At 47.5% G+C, this 21414-nt stretch overlaps 1 protein-coding gene across 2 annotated transcripts; it reads right to left on the bottom strand.

Annotated features, from left to right (window-relative positions):
* Positions 1-170: 170 nt before the first annotated feature.
* Positions 171-19672, bottom strand: PLEK2 (pleckstrin 2). Of its 2 annotated transcripts, XM_074365371.1 has the most exons (10): positions 19516-19635; positions 12046-12179; positions 10598-10762; positions 7319-7500; positions 5861-5952; positions 5374-5561; positions 5032-5133; positions 3516-3599; positions 2528-2606; positions 171-647 (listed from the first exon to the last, which is right to left on the bottom strand). In XM_074365371.1, the coding sequence occupies exons 2-10, from the start codon at positions 12103-12105 to the stop codon at positions 520-522; spliced, it is 1080 nt and encodes a 359-aa protein (XP_074221472.1). In that variant the 5' UTR covers positions 12106-12179; positions 19516-19635; the 3' UTR covers positions 171-519. The 2 variants fall into 2 exon arrangements, with proteins under 2 accessions (XP_074221472.1, XP_074221471.1); XM_074365370.1 differs by lacking the exon at positions 12046-12179 and having other exon boundaries at positions 19516-19672.
* Between the last annotated feature and the right edge of the window lie 1742 nt (positions 19673-21414).

The raw sequence follows: 21414 nt of genomic DNA, 5'->3' as shown, positions 1-21414 counted from the left end.
TACATCACCTGGGATGTTTTTATACCTAGTAATTCACATAGCCTTAAGCACAAGAAACCTTTGAAAACTACAAAACTTTGTACAGGAATTCTAATAACCAGGAATAAATGTCAATTTTTACTAATTCCCAAGGAGTTGAGTTGCTGACGGCATTTCAGAGAGCGCTACCATGAGCTTACAGTGTTATTTATTTAGTATTACAACAGGGCCAGTTTAGTGTGACAACAAGGGAAAACCTACTTTGGTGCCCAAGAAATGGCTGGTTGTGATGATGGGGGAAAGTCAAGATGCTGATGCCTAATGGCCGATCTAGCATTTCCAGGTTGTCAACCTGAAGCGGGGAAAGGAAATGGCACCTCTGCTGATTATAATCTAAGGAACTCCACCAGTCTCACTCCAAAGCAGTACAAAATATAAAAGAAGTTAAAAGTCTCAACACACTCCCATTCTCCAGGAAATCCTGTCTGTACCGTCTGGTAGGAGAGAGGACTTCCTAGTCCTGTTCCCCTCAGGTCATTGTCACGTTAGCTTTTTGATAGCTTCAATCCACTCTGAACGCTCAGCCTTGCTACTGGCCTGGATATAATAATGTGTGTCATCCTTAGTAATCACTTTGAAGAGATTTCCCTGGACATTTCCTTTAACACCTAGGAAGGAAAAAAAAAATCAGTGAATTTTCATATCTGCTCCCAGCTGAAACTCAACTGAGACATAGACAAAAACACATAGAATGAAGTATTTCCCAGGTACAAATGTATATGGTTAGGAAATCCCACAAGATGCATGCTGTCCTCTTTTCATCCCATCTGTTCCCTCCTCGTCGCCTGTGCCTTAAGTCCTCCTGCCAGTCTGGACACTCTTGGAAGCCCTCTTGGCCTGCCCCCATGCTAACCATAGATCTACAATCTCATTCCCATCAAAGAGTCTAGTATGTTTCTGTTAAAAGCAGGGACAGAGTTGGGATTTGACTTTGAATTGCTTAACTTCTTTGAACCTCAGTTTCCACATCCATAAAATGAAAATAATACTATCTTCCTACCTTAGCTGTCTATTGTGAAATGAGTGTGATAAGATATTAAAGTGTGTGGTCAATCTTTAAGCACTGTTGTAAGCCATTATTCTTAGGTGGAAGTTTATGGGCCAATAAGCATAGAAAAGGACAGAAAAAAAGAATAAACAAATGGGACCTAATGAAACTTACAAGCTTCTGCACAGCAAAGGAAACCATAAGTAAAACAAAAAGACAACCTACGGAATGGGAGAACATTTTTGCAAATGAAACTGACAAAGGCTTGATCTCCAGAATACATAAGCAGCTCATAAGACTTAATAAAAAAAAAAAAACCCAATCTAAAAATGGGCAGAAGACCAAAACAAGCAATTCTCCAAGGAAGAAATACAAATGATCAATAGGCACATGAAAAAATGTTCAATATCACTAATTATCAGAGAAATGCAAAGCAAAACTACAATGAGCTGCCACCTCACACCAGTCAGAATGGCCATCATTCAAAAATCCACAAATGACAAATGCTGGAGAGGCTGTGGAGAAAAGGGAATCCTACACTGCTGGTGGGAATGCAGTTTGGTACAGCCATCGTGGAAAACAGTATGGAGATTCCTCAAAAGACTAGGAATAGACTTACCATATGACCCAGGAATCCCACTCCTGGGCATATATCCAGAAAGAACCCTACTTCAAAATGACACCTGCATCCCAATGTTCATAGCAGCACTATTAATAGCCAAGACATGGAAACAGCCTAAATGTCCATCAACAGATGACTGGATAAAGAAGATGTGGTATATTTATACAATGGAATACTATTCAGCCATAAAAACTGACAACATAACACCATTTGCAACAACATGGATGTTCCTGGAGAATGTCATTCTAAGTGAAGTAAGCCAGAAAGAGAAAGAAAAATACCATATGAGATTGCTCATATGTGGAATCTAAAAAAAAACCCAAACAAACAAAACATAAATACAAAACAGAAACAGACTCATAGACAGAATACAAACTTGTGGTTGCCAAGGGGGCAGGGGGTGGGAAGGGATAGACTGGGATTTCAAAATGTAGAATAGATAAACAAGATTATACTGTATAGCACACAGAAATATATACAAGATCTTATGGTAGCTCACAGAGAAAGGAATGTGACAATGAATATATATATGTTCATGTATAACTGAAAAATTGTGCTCTACACTAGAATTTGACACAACATTGTAAAATGATTATAAATCAATAAAAAATGTTAAAAAATATATGTCCACAAAAAAAAAAGGACAGGAAAAGACATTAAAGACAAGGATTATTTAGTTGTGTTGTTAAAACACTAAGAACGCCCCACTTGCCCTTTCTCTAATTATGAAATGGGCTTCGAAACTCACACCATTCATTGTCTCACTGAGAAAGCCCTACTCAGCCCCCACAGCTCAGTCCTTCATCAGCAGAGCGTTACTGACAGCACAGGAGGGAGGCCCCTGAGATCTTCAGGCTGGGGCTGAAGTTGCACCTTACCAGCGGGAACACCATTATCCTCCAGAGCAGACACAAGTGAACCACGAAGAGAAAACCCACCCACTGGCCGGTTCTCTTCCTGCAGAGGAAAGGAGATCTGATTAGGAATTATGTGAATGCACAAAAAAGAAGAGTGACACTCTCACCTATCACCACCCTCAGTCAGGCCTGCTACAAAAGTCAGAGAGCGTCATTTCTAACAGAAGATGAGGCTGAACTTGGACATCACGTGGCCAAGTTATATGCATCAGTAAGGACGTTTGGGCTTCTTCATTCCTCAGCCAGCAGCAGCAGCGCAACACCCCTCCCTGTCCCTTGGTCCTCCCCGTGGTCCAGCAGGGTCCCGGGGGCTCCTTCAAATTCCTTCAGGTTCTCAGCTTACAGTGGGCTTCCTGACTGACGCTCAGTGAGGGAGGAATACCCACTCTTCATTACTTCAAAACAACAAGTGAAAATGACACATCTACCAAGACAAGCCCGAACAGGCTGACTAAAAGGCCATTTGTCTTCTCTTTTGATTGGAATTAGATCAACTCAGCATGCACTAGTACTTATTATCTGAAACTCAGAAGAGCAATTCTTTGACCAATAAGGAAAAAAAGAAAAGAAAAGACAATTAGTAAATTATGGCTTAAATATTAAATGATACAAGACACTGTTCAAAACACTCGAGGGGACAAGAAGTAGGGGGGCAGAATTCATGGGCTCTCTGGGTAGAAAGGGGTCAAGAGGCCGGAAGCACCAGTGAGGAGTCTCTTTATCAGCCCCCTCGCCCTCCCTAGGCACACAGCCAGCTTTGGGGAAGCTGAAAGGTGCTTTTCCTCTCAGAACAATGAAGACCCACTGAGCAGGCAATGATGTGATGGATGAAAGGAGTGATCAGACTATAAGGAGCAGCTCACACCGTGGAAGGAACGGCCTGGTGGGTGGGAGTCACGGTGGGGATGCTGAGGGGAAGGGAGGAAGTGGAGCATCACATGGCACTCACTTTGGAAGGGTCGTAGTAATGCAGGAAAGCGGGGTCCTTCCTCAGAACAAAGCGCCGCACCTTCCAGTTTTTCCTCTTGTGCCCCTGGGGAAGACAGGGTGCCAGGCTCGTGGGGGACAGCTCTCAGTCACTTCCTCCCACCTCTGTGCCTCTAATGCCAAACCTCCAAGCCAGCCCTGCTCCAGTGGGACTACTTCCTAAAAAGAGTCCGCCTGAAACCCTGGGATTGCTGTGACATGCCAGGGACTTCCCTGCTCAGGGACACTTCTGCAGAAACACTGTCACCTTTAGTCAAGTTGACAGAGCCAAAGAGGGTCAGCGCTGACAGAAAGGGGGAGCATTGCCTGGGCACTTGGGGGACAGGGAGTTCACAGGCAAACGTGAACCCAAGGGCACCAACTTTCTAAGTGTCAGCTTAGTCCAAAAACAAACCTACAGCTGCAGGCGTGCATGTGCATATATATACAGTAAAGACCACTTTAACCTTCTGCATCAGAAAAAGAGTAGGAAACGATCAATTACATGTTACAGTCTAAATATGTAAGACATTGACGTGTGTGACTCTGTGGCTTCACCCCTAGATCACAAAGCTTCGGTAGCCCTCTAGTCTGGACCTCCCCAGTCCCTCCCACACTCCCCTCCTCCTCCTCTCCCAGGACCTCACTACCTCCCTCCACCAGACTCCTGGCAGGCCCAGCCGAAGCAGGGCCCTTGGGATAAGCAGGCGGTTGAGTGGATGGTAAACAATCTAAGAGCAGAAGGGGTTCCTGATATGCAAGAAGCAGGTGACAATGACAACGTGTGCCCCGGGGAACGCCAGGAATGGCGCTGAGCAGCGTTCTCATCCGTTGTACAGACACGCACATCCACGCAGTGCGTAAGGAGTGCACAAACGAGGGGTGTGCAGGAGGTCGCCTTACATGCCATGTGCCAGTTCACGGCGGTTTGGTTCCCAGGCCCGGGTAGACATGCTGCAGGGGTGCCCGTGACCTGGTTTCCTCCCCCTTAATGTGGCCGGTCTCCCAACGTGGTTAGGAGCAGTGGCCACAATCAGTTTTTAAACACTCAGATCACACTGCAGAATTTCATCAGCAACCTACTGAAGTAGGTGGAGAAAATACTTATCAAGGGAGTGTGCGGAGTCCCACAGAAGCAGGCAGAGACCCAAGGAAGCCTCAGGGAGCAGCAGGCCAGCAAATGCAAAACACCGGCCAGTAGGCAGTGCCCTTCCAGGTAAGAAGGTGCACTGGGCGGTGACGCGGGTGTTGTTTTTTAACACTGGGAAAATTACTTGTGTGCACCCTTCCCCTGAACGCCCCCTGGCCTGAGACTCCTGTGGGCACGTGCAGGCCCCTTGATTTCTTCCCTGTGGCTGCTGCTGGACGCTGGCTTTAGCAGATTCTGCTGATAATTAGTGTCCTTTGGCAGTCTCAGCCCTTCCCGGCCTTTGAGGGGACTCCTGGCTCCCCTGAGTTTGAGAACCGTCCATCTTCTCCCTGCTCCAAGGCAGCCATACCTGCTTGGCCAGATAGCCTTGTTTCACTACTGTGCCACTTAACTCCACGGTGCTGAGATCGATGTCTTCCTTGGGGCTTATCTTCTTCTTGCAACTCTCAGCCTAGTGGGAAGGAGAGGGCAAGGACTGTTACCAAAAAGTCCCAGTTCCTGGCTATGGGGGCTACCACAGGGGAAGGGAAAATCCTCCTTACAGAAACCCCCCTCTACTGTCCCCCAAACTGTCCCTGTGAACTGAAACTGTGAGGCTGTCCCCCATACCCTGGGACTCTCACCCCAGACTGTGGACCCTTGACCCCCTTCCCTCTGCCTCGTGGCAAGAGGAACCCACTCTCTAACTCACGAAAGTGTACAGGGCAGTGGAGTCATCCAGGAACTGCTCAGCCAGGTCCCCAGAGCGAATGGCTCCAGTGCTTCGGGCGCCTACCGGCCTAAGGAAGTTCTCTTCCATGAGCATGGAGGCCAGGGTCACGGCCTCCAGACGGCTGGCTGCAAAGCTGTTGGAGATGAGCCAGTCCACCAGGGAGGAGCCTGCATCAGGGCAAGGGCAGCACCAGTCAGACCAGGCTCTTTGAGGTGCTTGGCTGTGAGCCCACTGATCTTGACCTCTCGGTCAGCTTTGAACAGCCTTGGAGCTCTGCCCAAGAGCAGACTGAAGGCCAGACCTGCTGCCCAGAGCTTTGGCCACACCCACATGTGGTCATCTCAGGCCTGCCCGTTGGCTGGCAGGCAGCTCTGGCCTCAACACAAGCCAGTCAAGCCCACTGAGTCCCGGATCACGAAGCCCCAGGTTTCCATGGCCTGGCCCACCCCTGAGAGAGAAGGCTCACCTAGGAAGGTCTTTTTGTAGGTGCTTCCCTGCTCCATGTTGGGGCTTGGACGAATTCCGCTGCTGCTGTCGTGCAGCTTGTCCACGATGCGACTACATGGAAGGAAGGCAGAGGAGAGGGGACCCTCAACACACTGGCAGGTATGAGGGAGGGTCCAAGAGCTGTTGCTAAGGATATAAAGCAAGTGGCAAATGGTGCCTGCGCATCACAAAGAAAGGGCTAGTCCAGTATGCAACAGAACTTGAGAGGTAGGATTTTAGGATGTTTCTTTTCTTCTTCCTCATCTAAATGTTCCACTATTTCTATACCAGACAGGTATTACGTTTGCAGTAAAACTAAAGAGCTGGGACTTGATTTAAAAACAAAAGAATGTACAGCAATGATTCTCTAGGATCTACCACATCGAAGTCCAAATTTCTCCAGCTACTTCTCAAAGTCGCCCATCACTTGAACCTACTCTCACCAGCTGCTGGTCCTCCCTGCACTCCCCATGGTTTAGCAGCGCCCTGGATGCACCACCGAGATTCCGGGGCCTGGTATGGAGTTTTCTGTGAGCCCAGGAATGGACTCATACCACATCTCTGATGGGTATAAAGTTCTGCTGCCTGGAAGTTTAGGGGGTGCTTCCTGCAGATGGGCTGATGTAACAGCTTCCATGGCGGTAACTCCTTCCATACATCCCTACTTCATAGCATCACCTCCACCACTGATCGATTCCTGCCACCAATGGAAGATCTTTTCTCACCCTCTATTTACGTACTTGGGCTGGAAAGCCCCTGAAGATGAGACTTTGTTTATTCCTATTTGCATCTCCTGAGTGCTTAGAGCACTGTATGGCATGCAGAAGGCACTCAATAACTGTTTATTTTTTAAATATTTTTTTAAAATATTTTTAATCAGTCTTTTTTAGGGGGAGGAGGTAATTAGGTTTTTATTTTATTTTACTAATTTATTTAGAGGAGGTACTGGGAATTGAACTCAGGACCTCGTGCATGCTAAGCACACGCTCTACCCTCCCCACTACTGTTTCTTGAATGAATGGATGGATGGATGGACGAATGGATGAGGAACCCCACAGAGCAAGAATGCAACTGCTAGCAGAACACATCATTCTTGCCACCAGGCTACAAACAATGACTTGGTGAGTGGAGATTCCTGGGGAGCTGTCACTTCACCCTGGGCACCCTGGCTGAAATGGAAGGGAAAGTGTCAAGACACCAAGAGGGTCGGGAGCAGCAGAGGTCCCAAAAGATCACTCAGGACCAAAGCAGGTAGGTAGGGCCACCCCTAGGCAGAGAAAACAATATAAACAGGACAGTGACAGCAGAGGTCCAAAGGCACAATGGTGGTACCAGTCAGGTCTATGTAGCAGCCACAGAGCACCCCCCACCCCCACTGCCCACAGAAGCGGCTGCAGCAAAGCCCAGCAGGGTGAGGAGCCGGAAGTCAGGCACTCACTGCAGGCTGATGTGAGGGGGCAGCTTGAAGGAGTTTCTCAGTATGTGGAGTTGCTGGACCTTCCCCGGCTGCCCGGCGTGAATAGCCCCTGTTATCTCAAAGGCCCAGGCGTCCCTCTCCTCTCGAGAACAGGCCTCCAGGAAGTACTCCGTGGATGTTTGAGTTTTCAGCTTAATGAGGAGCTGTAGGAAGAGACCGCCAGTCAGACCAGAGGCCAAGTAAGCAAGAGAATGCTGGTTGGGCAGCAAAAATGACAGAACTGAAGTGAACCTGGGAGGCCACGTGGTCCCGTGACTGCCTGACCTCTTGACCACACCCCAGCAGGTTGTCTTTAAAGATTCACTTGTACGACTCCAGTGACAGGGAGCTAATGGCTTCTCCTCTTTGGATAGACTAATTAGCATGAGGTCTGATTCCTGGACGCTTGGTCTCCCTGCTCCTGACTGCCTTCTAGAATCACATGGATTAAGCTCACCTCCCACGAGAGCCCTTGTGCTGAAGTGGGAAATGCACAGGCTTTCAGGTCAGACTGATCTGGATGCAAATCCCAGCTCTGCCATTTAGCTATGGACAGTTGGGCACATTAAGAGGCCGACTAAGCCTCAGTGTCCTCATCTGTCATAGGAGGGTATCAACACCGACCTCAAGGGAACCGGTGGTTCTGCTCCCTTTGATTCCCTTTTTGGTCGGGTCTTACCATCCTCAAGTCTTTCACACATTCCTCATATAATACGGTTTAAACTTTCTCACCTAATTCACACCCTGCTCAAGGTTCTGCAGCTGATCAACATTCTCATAAAATATGACCCTGGGAATGGAACAATCGCTTGAGGGAAGGTCTGGGGGGTGCAGGGCGGCATGGGCTGATAGGCTGAGGTCACATAGCAGTGGCAGCAACAGGGCACCGTGGACTGATGCTCCGTGCAGCCAGCTGAGAGTCTTGTTCAGTGAGCCACATCTCCTCTATCCTTTAAATATGCATTTAGGGTTTTGGAGTTTTTTCCAAACATTGTAGGATTTTGTATGCTGACCCTACTAAGTGTCATCTGAGTAGACTGGGCTTACCACTTGTGTTGGAACACAGGCGCATTCTGTTTCATTTTGATTCCATTTTCCAGTGTATTAGCTCCCACCTTGCTTTGCTTGCAAACTTAATCAATGTTTCTCGTCTACATTAACAGCAAAAATGGTGGGTAAGACAAGGCTGGCTCACAGTCCCAAAGAATACCATGAGGATGTTCCTCCAAGTTAACACTGATTCACTCATCAACACTGTGGGAGGATGAGTTCAACCAGCTCCCTGGACCCTCACCGTCCATCTGTAGTCCACCATTTTAATGAGAGGATTTCAGAAGAGACTATAAAATTCCATGCAAAATCCAGATACACTGTTTTATAGCTTCCCTAATTAAAAATAAATTATATACACACACGTATATGATATACTTTATAACTTGTTCTTAGTGAAGCTAGTAGCTACTCTTGTCTTCTTCCAGCTCAAGAACTCATGAACCAGGCAGATGACAGAATTAACATGAAGCTCAGAACTCCAGTTAACAATTTGTCTCCTTTTTTGAAACTTGAAACAAAGTTTTCCTACCGCCAGCCCATTCTTACCAGCACTTTTGCTCTTGACTGTTCCTTAGAGATGACGAAGTGGTATGAGGTCAACCAGTTAACCTACAAGTTCTGGGGTTTAATTTATTGAGATCTAGACCCTTTAATGCACTTAGAAAACTAAGTTTTCTTCTTAAAACTGTCTCGCTTATCTGTAAATCTTTCTTTTTTATGAAACACTTATTGAACAGACTTTTACTAAGAATCTGCTATGTGCCCAGACATTGTGTCTGGTCTGATGATGCTACAAAGAAGATGCAGACCCAAGTCTTTTACCAGGCTCAGCGCTCCCCAGAATTCCCATCCCCACCCCAACAGAGAGCTACCCCCTCTCTTTTAATCAGTGGCATCTCCAGGTTCGCAGTGGAAATTAAAGAATGACGTTTCACTTTCCTCCTAGACTAGAATGAAGTTCTATGCCTCCCTCTCCCTTGCCCTCAACATCCAGTCTACTATATCGTGTCAGTGTTTCCTTCATAATGTTTTCTCATCTTTGTCCCTTCTTTTTGTCTCATTTCATGCCTGATTATTTTAATAGCTTCTGTTGTTTTCTATTTGAGAAAAATTTTAAACTACAGAGTGCAAAAAAACCCACCAGTAAACTCACCACCTAGAATTGACCATCATTAATATTTTCTTAGAGGATTCATCAAATGGTCTAGAAGAGTCAAACAAAAAACCATGAAAAGGAGTAAATGGTAAGATCTCTTCTTTATGGATCTAATAATCTAATAATCTTATTAGGAACTGAGTTTAGGTCCTCATTTTCATCTTCCTAAGAGAGTTTTCACTAGTCCAGTCTCTCACTCAAACTTCAATGGCTCCCTATTACCTCCACCTGGTCGCAGCCAAACTCTCATTGCTCCTTCAGTGAACATTCCCTTTGGCCACAATGGTCATCCTCACCTCCAAATCTATCCCTATCTGTCCCCTTACTTTTACCCAAGACCTTCCACCTGCCCCAAACCTCTGCTTCTTTCCTCTTTCAGATCTTTGCCCAAATCTCTGTTCCCCTCAAATCTGTACCTGACCCAGACAGCCTATAATGACACCTTCCTTCTCTTCAGGAATACAGTGTTCTCTGTGGCTGTGTTTGTACCAACTTTGGAACTCTGAATGTTTTTCAATTAATCACTTGCTTTCATCATAAGATTATTAACTCAAGAAGAAGCAGTCTTACCATTTTCTTCCTTGACTCTTCCAAGCCTAGCAAATTTCTTGGCACATAACAGGCCCTTGATAATGATTAATTCAGATTCTTTTTGGATGGTAGGGTTGAAGAGGCCCCTGACTTTTGGAACATGTACCCCTTGGGGGATGAAAGCCATCCTATTGAACCCAAGTAGCAGTAATTACTCACATTTGCATAATGCCTTCTAGCCCACAAAGTGCTTTGACCAACCATTACCTTCAGGATCCCCATCACAACCATGAGAGATCGTCAGGTGTCATTATTTTATCCTATTTAGAGGCAGCACTAAGGCTCGGAGAGGTTCAATTACTTGCCCAAGGTCACATGCCTGGTATGTGGTGCATCCAGGATTTGAATCTAGGTTTTTCAGTAACTCCGCTCTTCCCATGACTCACACCACCCTCACTGAAGAGGTCATGGGTGGGAGGGTCCGGGGCAGGGAGCAGCTGGGAATCAGGCCCTTCACTTACCGGCCGGTTTTCATACTCCAGGCAGGGGCAGGTGATGGTGCAGCCATCCAGAAGGATCCGGCCCTTGGGAGGGGTCACCTTCCGACCCCCCTGGAGCTTGTAGTACAGCAGCGTGTTCTGCCGGAGGATGAACCATCGCACCTTCCAGTTGTGGACAATGTGACCCTGAGGACAGAAAGGAGAGCTCCTGGGTGAAGTGGCCAAGCAGACGACATGGTGTTCAGGGAGAGGTGTCCCGTCGCACAGGGAGCCAGACTGTGCCATGGAACCACCTCTCCAATATGGGGCACAGCATTATCTCTTTTTTGTTTTTAGCTTAATTTTATTTTTTTATTTTGAAATAATTTCAATTCAGAGGAAAGCTGAAGAATAAAAAACGTCTTTACAGAACTGTTTAAGAGTTAGCTTTTACTTATGGTTATCAGGGGGTAAACGGGGTGGGAAGGGATAAACTGGGAATTCAAAAATTGCATCTCTTGGGGAGTGATGGAAATGTTAGCTATCTTGATTGTGGTGGCGGTTTTATGGGTGTATACATCTATCAAAATTCATCAAATTGTACATTTGAAATATGTGTAGTTTAGTCTACAGGAACCATACCACAATAAAGGTGTAAAAAAAGGTTTTTAACATGATGTTCCAATCACATCTCAGTATTTTATTGTATATCTCCAGCGCGCGCACACACACACACACACACACGATATTTCCAACATAACCACAATATAACCATCAACATTAGGAAATTTACATTAATATATTATTTTCATTTATTCCACAAACTCCATTCAGGTTTCACCACTTGTCCAATAATGTCCTTAACAGCCAAGGAGTTCAGTTCAGAATCATATGTTTTATTTTCATTTTCCTGAAGAAAGTCTGATCTTTGTCTGGATCTCTTTGTCATCTATTTTGAGTATGTAACAAAGACCTTTGGTGTTGACTTTCTAGTTCCCATTTGGTCTTTTATTCCGGTTATAAATCTTGAAAGAAACTGCAAAGTAAATAGAAGAGAAAATCCTACTACTTGGAGTCAGCCATTGTTAACATTTTTTATTTCCTTCTTGCCTTTTTCCCTTTTAGTTTTTACTTCCTAGTTTAAAAAAAAATCAGGGCCATATTGCATATACGAGTTTTACTTTCCAGTTGTTGTTTTGCTGACGTTGCGAAGCATTTTCTCACACCGGTAAATGTCTTTAAAACATGCCCTTCACTGATCACTAGGTAGATGCATCATTTACTTGTCAATCTGTTTGTAATTGAGGTTGTTTCCTTTTTCACTATTATAAACAATTCTGCAATGAATAGCCTTGTACATAAATTTTGATCTGCATCTCTGCCTTTTTTACCCCTTAGGATATGTTACAAAAAAGACTAGTACTAGTTGAAGGATGTGGGCAATTTGTAAAGTTGAAGCCACACATTGTTAAGGACCCTAACAGTCTTACCTGGGCTGGTGTGGCAGGACTTAAGGCAGGGGTATTTGAGGGGGTCTCAGGTGGGGTCATGGAGCCAATGGACAGGATAGTCAGGTGATGGCAGAGGCTATGTTTCTAGAACAGACCAGTGGATAGGAGAATGTCTGCCAAGGAATCAGAAAGGAATGGTTTTGTACACACTCATGAAAGGAACTGATTGGCATATTTCCCAGAGCAGAGCCCAGTGAGGGCTGGATTCTAACCAAGAGAGATGCACTCTATCTGAGTCAGAGCCCATGACCCCGATTCACTTGTTTCCTTACCTAGTGTTTATTAATTTCAAAGCCCCCTTCCAGTCTCACATCTGCAATTCTGGTGCTGCAATTCTGTTCCATGCTCACGGTGTACTGAGAGTGTTAGGAAACCAAAAACCGTAGAAGAAGTTGACGGTGTGAACACCGGTCTATGCCCAAACAGAATTAACTGCGGCAACAAAATACAACTTATAACAAAGTCAATCTGACAAGAGTTTATTACTATGTCTAAGCTGCCTGGTGATCCACCTGTTCCCATGAGCGGACTTAGGGAGTCAAGCTGAATTTTTCACTTTGGCTGTCTTCACTCTGCCCTGTACCTAGCACCCACCTGTAACAGGACGGCTGACAGCTATCCTTGACACAAGCACACATGTTTAAAGAAACAAACAAGATTTGGCTCTGACTCCTCAGCAACAAGGTTGGGTACTGCTCTCCACAAGGCCCAGACTCAGGTCCCCTGGCCTGGCGACCCCCTGCTGAGCAGTTCCTGGCGCAGCGTTAGCACTAAAGGCAGCACGTGGCTGGTGCAGGGAAAAGATACTGGAATCTAAGTTGACCTTTTGGGGGCTGGTGTGTGGCAGAGAAGGGGAGGGGGCAACATAATCTTAAACCTTAAAACACAGATAAGGTGTTAAGGGCTGAATTATCCTCCCCACCCTCAACAAATTCGTATGTTGAAGCCCTAATCCCCACTCCTCCCACAACCTCAGAAGGTGGCTGTACTTGGAGACAGGGCCCCTAAAGAGGTGATTGGGTTAAATGAGGCCGCCAGGGAAGATCCTAGTCCAATCTGACTGCAGTCCTTGCAAGAAGAGGAAATTTGGACACAGAGATGTCAGGGAAGTTTGCAGGCAAAGGAAAGACTATGTGAGCACACAGGAGGTATGCAAGCTGAGGAGAGAGGCCTCAGAAGAAACCAAAGCTGGTCACACCTTATCTTCGACTCCAGCCTCCGGAACTACGAGAAAACAAATCTCTGTTGTGTAGGCAGTCCTGTCTGTGGGACTTTGTTACAGCAGCCCGAATAAACTAAAACAACAGGGAAAGGAGAAAGGAGCCAGGAAACTTTAGGGAGACAACTGTAACCAACAGATGTTGAGCAGAACAAACTAACGCGGAGATAACGCCACATTTCCTGGACAAAGCACTCCGTTTCCCAGAAGCCCTGGCACAAGGGGAACAGGGAGGTGACCAGGCTGCTGACAGTCCCACACGTGGGGCATTGACGCATGTTTGGCAGCAACCAAGTGGCAGGACAGTGGCAGAAGAACAGGTTCTCCTGACACCCAGTCCCCAGGGTTATCAGGGACAAGTGGCAAATGGTGTCGGCAGTGATGTGCCCACTAGAAGCGTCTGGTGGTGCTGTTGGGTAGTTTGGTCTGACTGCGTTGTCCCTGACTACGTGGCATCCTGGCCAGGTTCTCTGGCCCTCCCACATATTCCTGAGGTACTTAATATTTATTATTCTCCATGAAGTCCCTTCTGTTCAAACTTGCTTGAGTGGAACGTGTTAGGAGCAACTAAGAATCTCAACTGATAACAAAAGAGAGAGGTCTAGGGAGAAAGGCTGATGAGACAGGATCTACTGTGTGAGCAGAAAACTCAATGCAGCTGGTAACCTCATAAAAATATTCAAATTCTTTGACCCAAGAATTCCACTGCTGGGGATCTGTGCTAAAGAAATAATCTAGAATATGGAAAAGGGTTCTCTTTAATATTCTATTTATCATCATTTTTAATTAATTTACTTTGGCACGGGGGTGTAGGGGAGGTAATCAGGTTCATTTATTTTTAGAGGAGGCACTGGGCATTGAACCCAGGACCTCATGCATGCTAAGCATGAGCTCTTGTACTCGAGCTACACACCCTCCCCTGAGATTTTCTGTATTGAGACACTTAGAGGATCATTACTTATAATAGCAAAAGAAAAGAAAAGAAAAGAAAAGAAAAGAAAAGAAAAGAAAAGAAAAGAAAAGAAAAGAAAAGAAAAGAAAAGAAAAATATTCTAACTATGTAATAATACAGTGCCCAATACGGCTGCATGGAGGATTGCAGCCCTAACAGGCAGTAGGAGAGACCACTGCTGGAGCCCACGAGGTCAGACCACAGTCTGAGCCACCAAGAGGTACAGCAGCAGTGGTTGAGGGCAAAGCACTTTTACTTACATGACTTTATACGATACCTAAAAATAACTAGTAATTATCTTAGGAAATTTCTGGAAGGATACCCCAGAAATGTTAATAGTCATCACCTCTTGGGACTGAGACCGATACAGGGTGATAAGAATGGAAATTTAGTTTTCATTTTACACCATTTTGTATTTTTCTAGTTTGTAAAAAAAGTAATATGCATGTATTATTTTTATGATGGAAAATGAATTGAAACTCAAATAAACAAAAATCCTGATGGGATGGTTAATTCGTTCATTTATCTATTCATTCAGCAGTCAAGGACTGAACACCACCACACCAAGCACTGTGTGGCAGCAGGGAGGCAAAGATGAACACGATTCTGACCCAAGACAGCGGGGGAGACAGACAACAACACCACCCAATGTGATCAGTGCCAGGAAGACGACTGGTGGGGCCCCTGTGACCCCCTCTCTGGTATTCACATCCTGTGTAGACTATTCCCACGTTGTACCTGGCTGGTCTGTGTGGCCAAGGGAATATGGCAGAGTGATGGCTTCCCAGGTCTGACATTAGGTTATGTAAGACTCTGCAGCTTCGGTTTTGGGGGTGGGGCTCTCTCTCTCTCTCTCTCTCTCTCGTTCTTTCTCTCTTCTTGATCATGCCCACATCATGAGCAGCCCTCCCAGGAAGGTGAGTAGCTGAGCCCTCCAGTCACCAGCCACATGTGTGAACCTGGAAAGGGATCCCCTAGCCAGTCAAGTCTTCAGGCGACTGTCACACTGGGCAATATTTTGGCTGCAATCTCATGGGCGACTCTGAGCCAGAATCTTGCAGCTAAGCTGTTCCTGGATACCTGACCCTCAGAAACTGTGTGAGATAATAAATGTCTGTTGTTTTAAGGTGGTAAGCTTTGCGGTAACTGTCCCACAACAGCAGATAACTAATGATCCAAGTCACCAGGCAAAGGATGTCAGAGGTCAAAACTACAGTGGTACAAGCAGAAAAATAACCCAGGCCTCCCTCCACCTGGTACCTTCCCCAGCGCCACCCTCCCCAGGCTCCTTGTCCGTCAGTGGCTGGCTGGGACCAGAGGCCCATTGGACCATGAGCAGCTTACAGTTCCTAGAATCTCTGGGGGAAGGAAGAGAGTCTGTGAGTTGGGATGTAACCATAGGGCTGGGCTTAAGAAGCACAGAATGTTACAGCTGGGGGATCCTTTGAAAAAGCTTATACTACTCCCTAACTTTAATGAAGAAACTGAGGCCCAGAAGGGTCTTTCTTGCCCAAGACCCCAAAGAAGCAGAGATGGTACTTGTTATGGGTTGAACTATCCCCCCCCCCCCCACCAAAAGGTATGTTGAAGCCGTAACCCTGGGGGACTGTGAACGTGATCTTATTTGGAAATAGGGTCTTTGCAGATGTGATCAGGTTAAGTAGAAGTCATACTGGATTAGGGTGGCCTTAATGACACTAATACGACTGGTGTCCTTCTATGAAGAGGGAAATTTGGGCACTGAAAACACACAGGGAGAAGATGGTCATGTGACGACAGAGGCAGAGATTAGAGTGAAGCATCTACAAGCCAAGGAGCACCAAGGGGTCCCTGTGTGAGATAACGGAACACACGGATATTAGTCTCTGCCCCCGGTTCCTGGTACGGAGCTCCTGAAGCCCCTGTAATTTCCTGGGTGACAGGAGTGTCTCTTGTGCTAATGAGGCAATTCTGGGTGTGCTCCTGGGTGAGGGCTTGTTACTGGAAAGACCAAGCTGTGATTAGAAGCTTGGAATTTTCAGCCTCACTCCCCTCTCCATTTTCTGGAGAAGGGAGAAGGGCTAAAAATAAAATTAACAATCTATTGTGCCTATGTGATGAAGCCTCCATAAAATCCCAAAAGTATGGAATTTGGAGAGCTGCCGGGTTGGAGGACACATGGCGGTGCTGGTGCTGGGAGAGTGGTGCGCCCTGGAGAGGGCACAGAAGCTCCAGGCTCCTTCCCACATACCTTGCCCACATGTCTCCCCCATCTGGATATTCATCTCTTTCCTTTATCACATCCTTTAATAAGCTAGGAAACATAAGTGTCTCCCTGAGTTCTGTGAGCCCCTCTAGCCAATGAATCCCAAGAGGAGGGTCACTGGAACCTCTGATCTCTAGCCAGTTGGTCAGAGCACAGAAGACAACCTGGGCCTGTGACTGGCATCCAAGGTGTGTGAGGTGGGGGAGGAGAGGAGGGGGGAGTTTAGGGGAGCAGTCTGGTAGGGCTGAGCTCTTAACCTGTGGGCTCTGATGCTGCCTCTGGGTAGAAGTGAGTTAAACTGTGGGACATGCAGCAGGTGTCACAGAGAATTGTTTGGTGTGGGAAAAAACCTCCACACATTTGGTGACCAGAAATGTCAGAAGTGCAGTGTTCTGCAAAAGTGAAGGAGACCCACAGGATAAAGAAGCACACAGTCAGGAAGATCTAGGTTTTTCCCGGTACAGGAGGGAAAACTCTGGGTTTTTCCTTTACAGCCTGCAAATACCAGAAACAAAAGGGGCCAGGAAGGATTCTCCCCTACAGATTAAAGAGAACATGGCCCTGCTAACACCTTAATGTCAGACTTCTAACCTCCAGAACTCTTTCTAGACTTCTTTCCTCCAAGCAAACTTTTTCCTTACTCATGCCATTTATATTTTTACTCTTTGGATTTTAACATTATAAACTTTTAACATCTACATAACCATAATTTACTTGTAATCATTTGTTGCTTTGGGGGGAACATGCAGGCAGTTTTCCAGTTTTTTCACTACATAAACAACACTTTGTTCACAAAGCTTTTATGGCATTTCCTTGGGATACAATACAGTCCTACAAGTGAAGTTTCTAGGCCAAAAGGACATTGCCATGTCATTTTCTGATTCGTCTGAGGTATGAGCCAGGCAGCAATGACTGATGGGCTTCAGCCTCTTCTTAAAGAACAAGTAATCCTACCCATGAATCCGCCTTCCTTCCCCGTCACCCTCCTTTAAAGCCAGGCCAAGTGAGCGCCCTGTGTTTTGCCAGGAGCTTTGCTTCTTTCTTGTCTGGGCGGGATTAAGAGCCAAATCCATCATGCCCCTGCCCGTCTCCTGCTTCGCCCTCACTGGTGATGACTGTTCTGTACTCTGGGCTTCCAGCTTGGGCCCTGCCCTACTCCTGGGCTGTAAACCCTCCTGAATCTGTGGCATCGCACAGCTGCAGCCCTGCAACTTCTCCAGTGGACACAGGGGTTGCTGTTGCCATCCAGGAGGAAAGGGGAAATGGGGGAGAGGAAAAGTCCGATAGATCAGTAGGTGGAAACTGTTAGCAGGGGCCTGGGGGCCACATCCCTCACCTTGCAGGAAAGGGCGTGGCTTCCGCTCGCCTCCGGGTCAGGCTCCTGCTCTAAACTCCTGTCGTTGGGTTTGGCTGGAATGTGCTTTAGGTATTTCAGCCAAGCCCCATGGCGACTGTCCTCACTTCCCTGCACCCTGGACTCCCTAAGCTGCCACCCTGGACTGGGTGGCCTGCCCAGAAGAGGACTCAAAGCCTTCCTTCCCTCTAGCCCTCCCCTGACTCTGCGAGGTGGCGCTGGTGGGGAATCACTTAGGGTAACCCCTGGGGACAGGGGGAGGCCCACAAGGGCCCATCTGAGCGGGTTTGTCCTCCACAGGTCCTACCAGGGCTCAGCTATCCCGACAGTCAACAACACCCACCAAAAGCCCCTGCCCAACCCCCTCCCCCTCTCACCTCACAAGCTGCAGGAAAAGTTCCCCATAGGTTGTCTTTCCGAGGTACAGCTGCCTCCACAAACCCTGAGGGACCAATCTATCACTTTAATCCCGCTGACATGAAGCGGCTGTGGAATTTCGTACCTGCTTGTATCCGGTCTGACCCTTGATCTGCCACAGCTTCGTACACCTCCTCCTGCTTACAGTTTTGAGCAAACAACACACCCACTCCCCTATGTCAAATAATGTGTAAAATAACACGGCTACATTCCCTACTAAACTGAAAGCGAGTTGAGACTTCAGGGTTGATCTGGCAGCCAGGGGAGGCCATGGGAGGGAGGGCCGCCTTCACCCCCATTTCATCCATCCCCCTCCCAAAGCTATAAACTCAGTAGAAGAGCCAAAGGCTCATCCCCAGAGGTTATGCTCTGCTGTTAGGTTAGCACAAATATTTCACGTGAACATCAATCTTAAAGGAATTTTAAAAAATCAAATTTCCTCTTGCAGCTGTTTTTTCATTCATTTTCTACTTCGCTCCTACATGTGGGGTTTTTGTCTGGACTCTTGCTTGCTGTGGGAAAGGCCACGTGGGGTGATGGGGAAGGAATGAAGAGTCCCAGCTGTTACTAGCCCTGGGGCTCCCGGCAAGCGATCTCATCTTTCTGCCCCTCAGTTTCCTCATCTGTAATAAAGAGATAACGATACTGAACAGTGGGGGACGGGAAAAGGTTTGGAGCCAGCCTGTCTGGGATTAATCCTGCTCCATCATCCACTAGTCCAGATCCTGAGCAAGCTATTTAACCTCTTTGAGCTTTGTTTTCCCCTTGGAGAAAGGAGGGTAGTGTGGTACCACCGACCTGGAGGACTGTTGGGAGGATTAAAGGAGACAATGTCCGGGACTGGTGCACAGTACAGGTTTAAGAAACAGGCTTCCTCCTTGCTCATGGGTTATCGTGAAGAATAGAGGAGATGATGCACTACACGGACGGCGGTGGACTGCAGAGCCCACTGATGTCTTAATACCTCGTCGTTAAATACTACACGCTTCATCTTTTAGTAAGGTGTTCTAATTACGATGCCCACTAAGGCAGCCGCCACCTGTACCCCACACGCACTAGCCGAGGGGGATTCTCCTCCTTGCCTGTGTCCTGGCCTCTCTTTCCCGTCTAAAGCTCAGTCCCAACCACCGTCCACCCGGCTCTCCCCACGTCGCGCAGCCATGGCCAGCGGAGCCCCAGGCCGCCCGCCCGCCGCTCAGGTGAGCCGGCGCCCGCGGCGGGCGCACCCTGGGCGGTGTCAGGAGAGGCTCCGGCGCACTCACCCTCTTGACGAGGAAGCCCTCCTTGAGCACGCCGTCCTCCATGTCGCCGCCCGCGCGCCCTGCCCGCGGCGCCGTCCCGCGCCTCCCGCTCCTTCGCGCGCCGCTCCGCTCCCGCTGCGCCCAGGAAGCGCCTCCGACCCGCCGGCGCCGCCCCGCTGGCCCGCGCCCAGAGCCCGCGGCCGCGGGGCCTCCCGGGCAGGAAGTCAGTCCAGGTCTGGATTTCTGATGTGGTTTCCCCGCCAAGGGTTCCCTGGGGTCCATGGTTAGTCCTCTGAGTGCAGAGTCTGCCGGCTGCTAGCGTCCCGGCCCCGTCTCTCTCCATCCATGTGCCCCCAGCGCGCTCTGCGCCTCTTACTCTTCCCTTCTTTGCCCATCTTCCTCCCCAGCCAGCCTAAACCTGGTGCCCGCCTGGAGCTTAGGATATTGCCCTTGACTTATACTTACGGAATTAAACTGAACTGAAAGGATTTCAAGGATTTGGGCTCATCGCTGAACTCCATGGAAATGGAGGGAGGAGAGTAGATGAGGTGGAACCAGGCTGGGAACTTTATCCTGGTCTCTGGTGGAAACAGAAAAGTTCCCGTAAGCAGGAAGATCACAGGTTTAAGGAAGCAGACACCGTTTGCAGGGCCCCTCTGCCCCCCAAATACAGCTCTCCCTGGAAAAGCCTAGAGCTTTTTCCATCTTTAGGGACATGTAAGTGTATCAAGGAACTCGGTAATCTAGGTAAATAATATTTTTAATGCAATAATTTAAAATATTTTAAAGTATCTTTTAATAAAAATTAATGCAAAAAAAAAATCCATGATGAACAAAATCTCAAAAATTTAAGCGAGGACTGGGTGGACAACGAACCATATTGGAGCCTGACACAAAAGACAGCATCACCCAGGTCCCTTTGGCTTTTCATATTTAAATGTTTTAAACTTAAACATTTGTGTCCTAGTGATCCTTAAGACTTGGTCAGTTTATTCATTGTTTGCAATGCAGCATGAAGGACTCTGTTAGGACTTCACCAAGAAGGAGGAAAGGCCCCAGATGCCTAAAAGGATAGAGAAAGGTGCCCCAGGCTGTGGGAGGTGAGCTGTGCCTTTCAGAACCAGCCTGGAGCCCACTCCCAAACCACACTAGGTGCCCCTGCCCTGGAAACGACCAGTTTCAGCCTCCTGCACAGATTGACTTCGGTTCTCGGATGAGTCCAAAAGCAAAGGGGCCACTTCAGAATGAACACTGCCTCGGGACCTTCTGAAGCCAGGCCTCTATTGTGTGCTCAGTTTTACTTAATGCACAGCCACCCCATGAGGTGAGTTTATTATCCCATTCTTTCCAGCCAAGGAAACTGAAACTTGAAGCAGTTAAATAACTTACCCAAGATACACAAGCTTGGATTTTAACCCTAGGGCACTGTGAATGCACTTGTTTCTCAGGTCATGAGCTGGTGTGAATGTACTTGTTTCTCAGGTCATGAGCTGGGAAGAGGAGGAAAGAATAATCTGAGGTCTAAAAACTTGCTGGGCTCAAACCCAGGACATGAAGAGGTTGGAATGGGAAATTCTGATCCTCTTTGGCTCTAACTATAGTCTTTTATTCTTTCTTCCTCCCAGATGCCAGGAGGGCAGGCAGTTGGCACAAAGTCTGTTTTGGTCTTACCCAGACACAACCTTCTGAGGCTTAGAAGAGACAGATGCCATTTTCTTTGGCAAAGGGGTTCCTGAATGAGTTCACAGAAATGGGAAAGGGAGAATGATTGGTTCTCACTCCTGGTGGTGCCCCTACTAGGATGGAGCAAGGGCCTCTGCTTACTCAGATCCTGCTTCTCATCCTAGGGAAGCCCCTAGCCCAGGCCACCTCAAGTCTGACTCACTGGACCCAGGGCGTGAGTCAGGCACCCTCCTCCCC

The sequence above is a fragment of the Camelus bactrianus genome, chromosome 6, assembly GCF_048773025.1.
Source record: "Camelus bactrianus isolate YW-2024 breed Bactrian camel chromosome 6, ASM4877302v1, whole genome shotgun sequence".
Lineage (NCBI taxonomy): Eukaryota > Metazoa > Chordata > Mammalia > Artiodactyla > Camelidae > Camelus > Camelus bactrianus.
The sequence above is the reverse complement of the archived record's forward strand: the minus strand, read 5'-3'. Positions and strand labels throughout refer to the sequence as shown.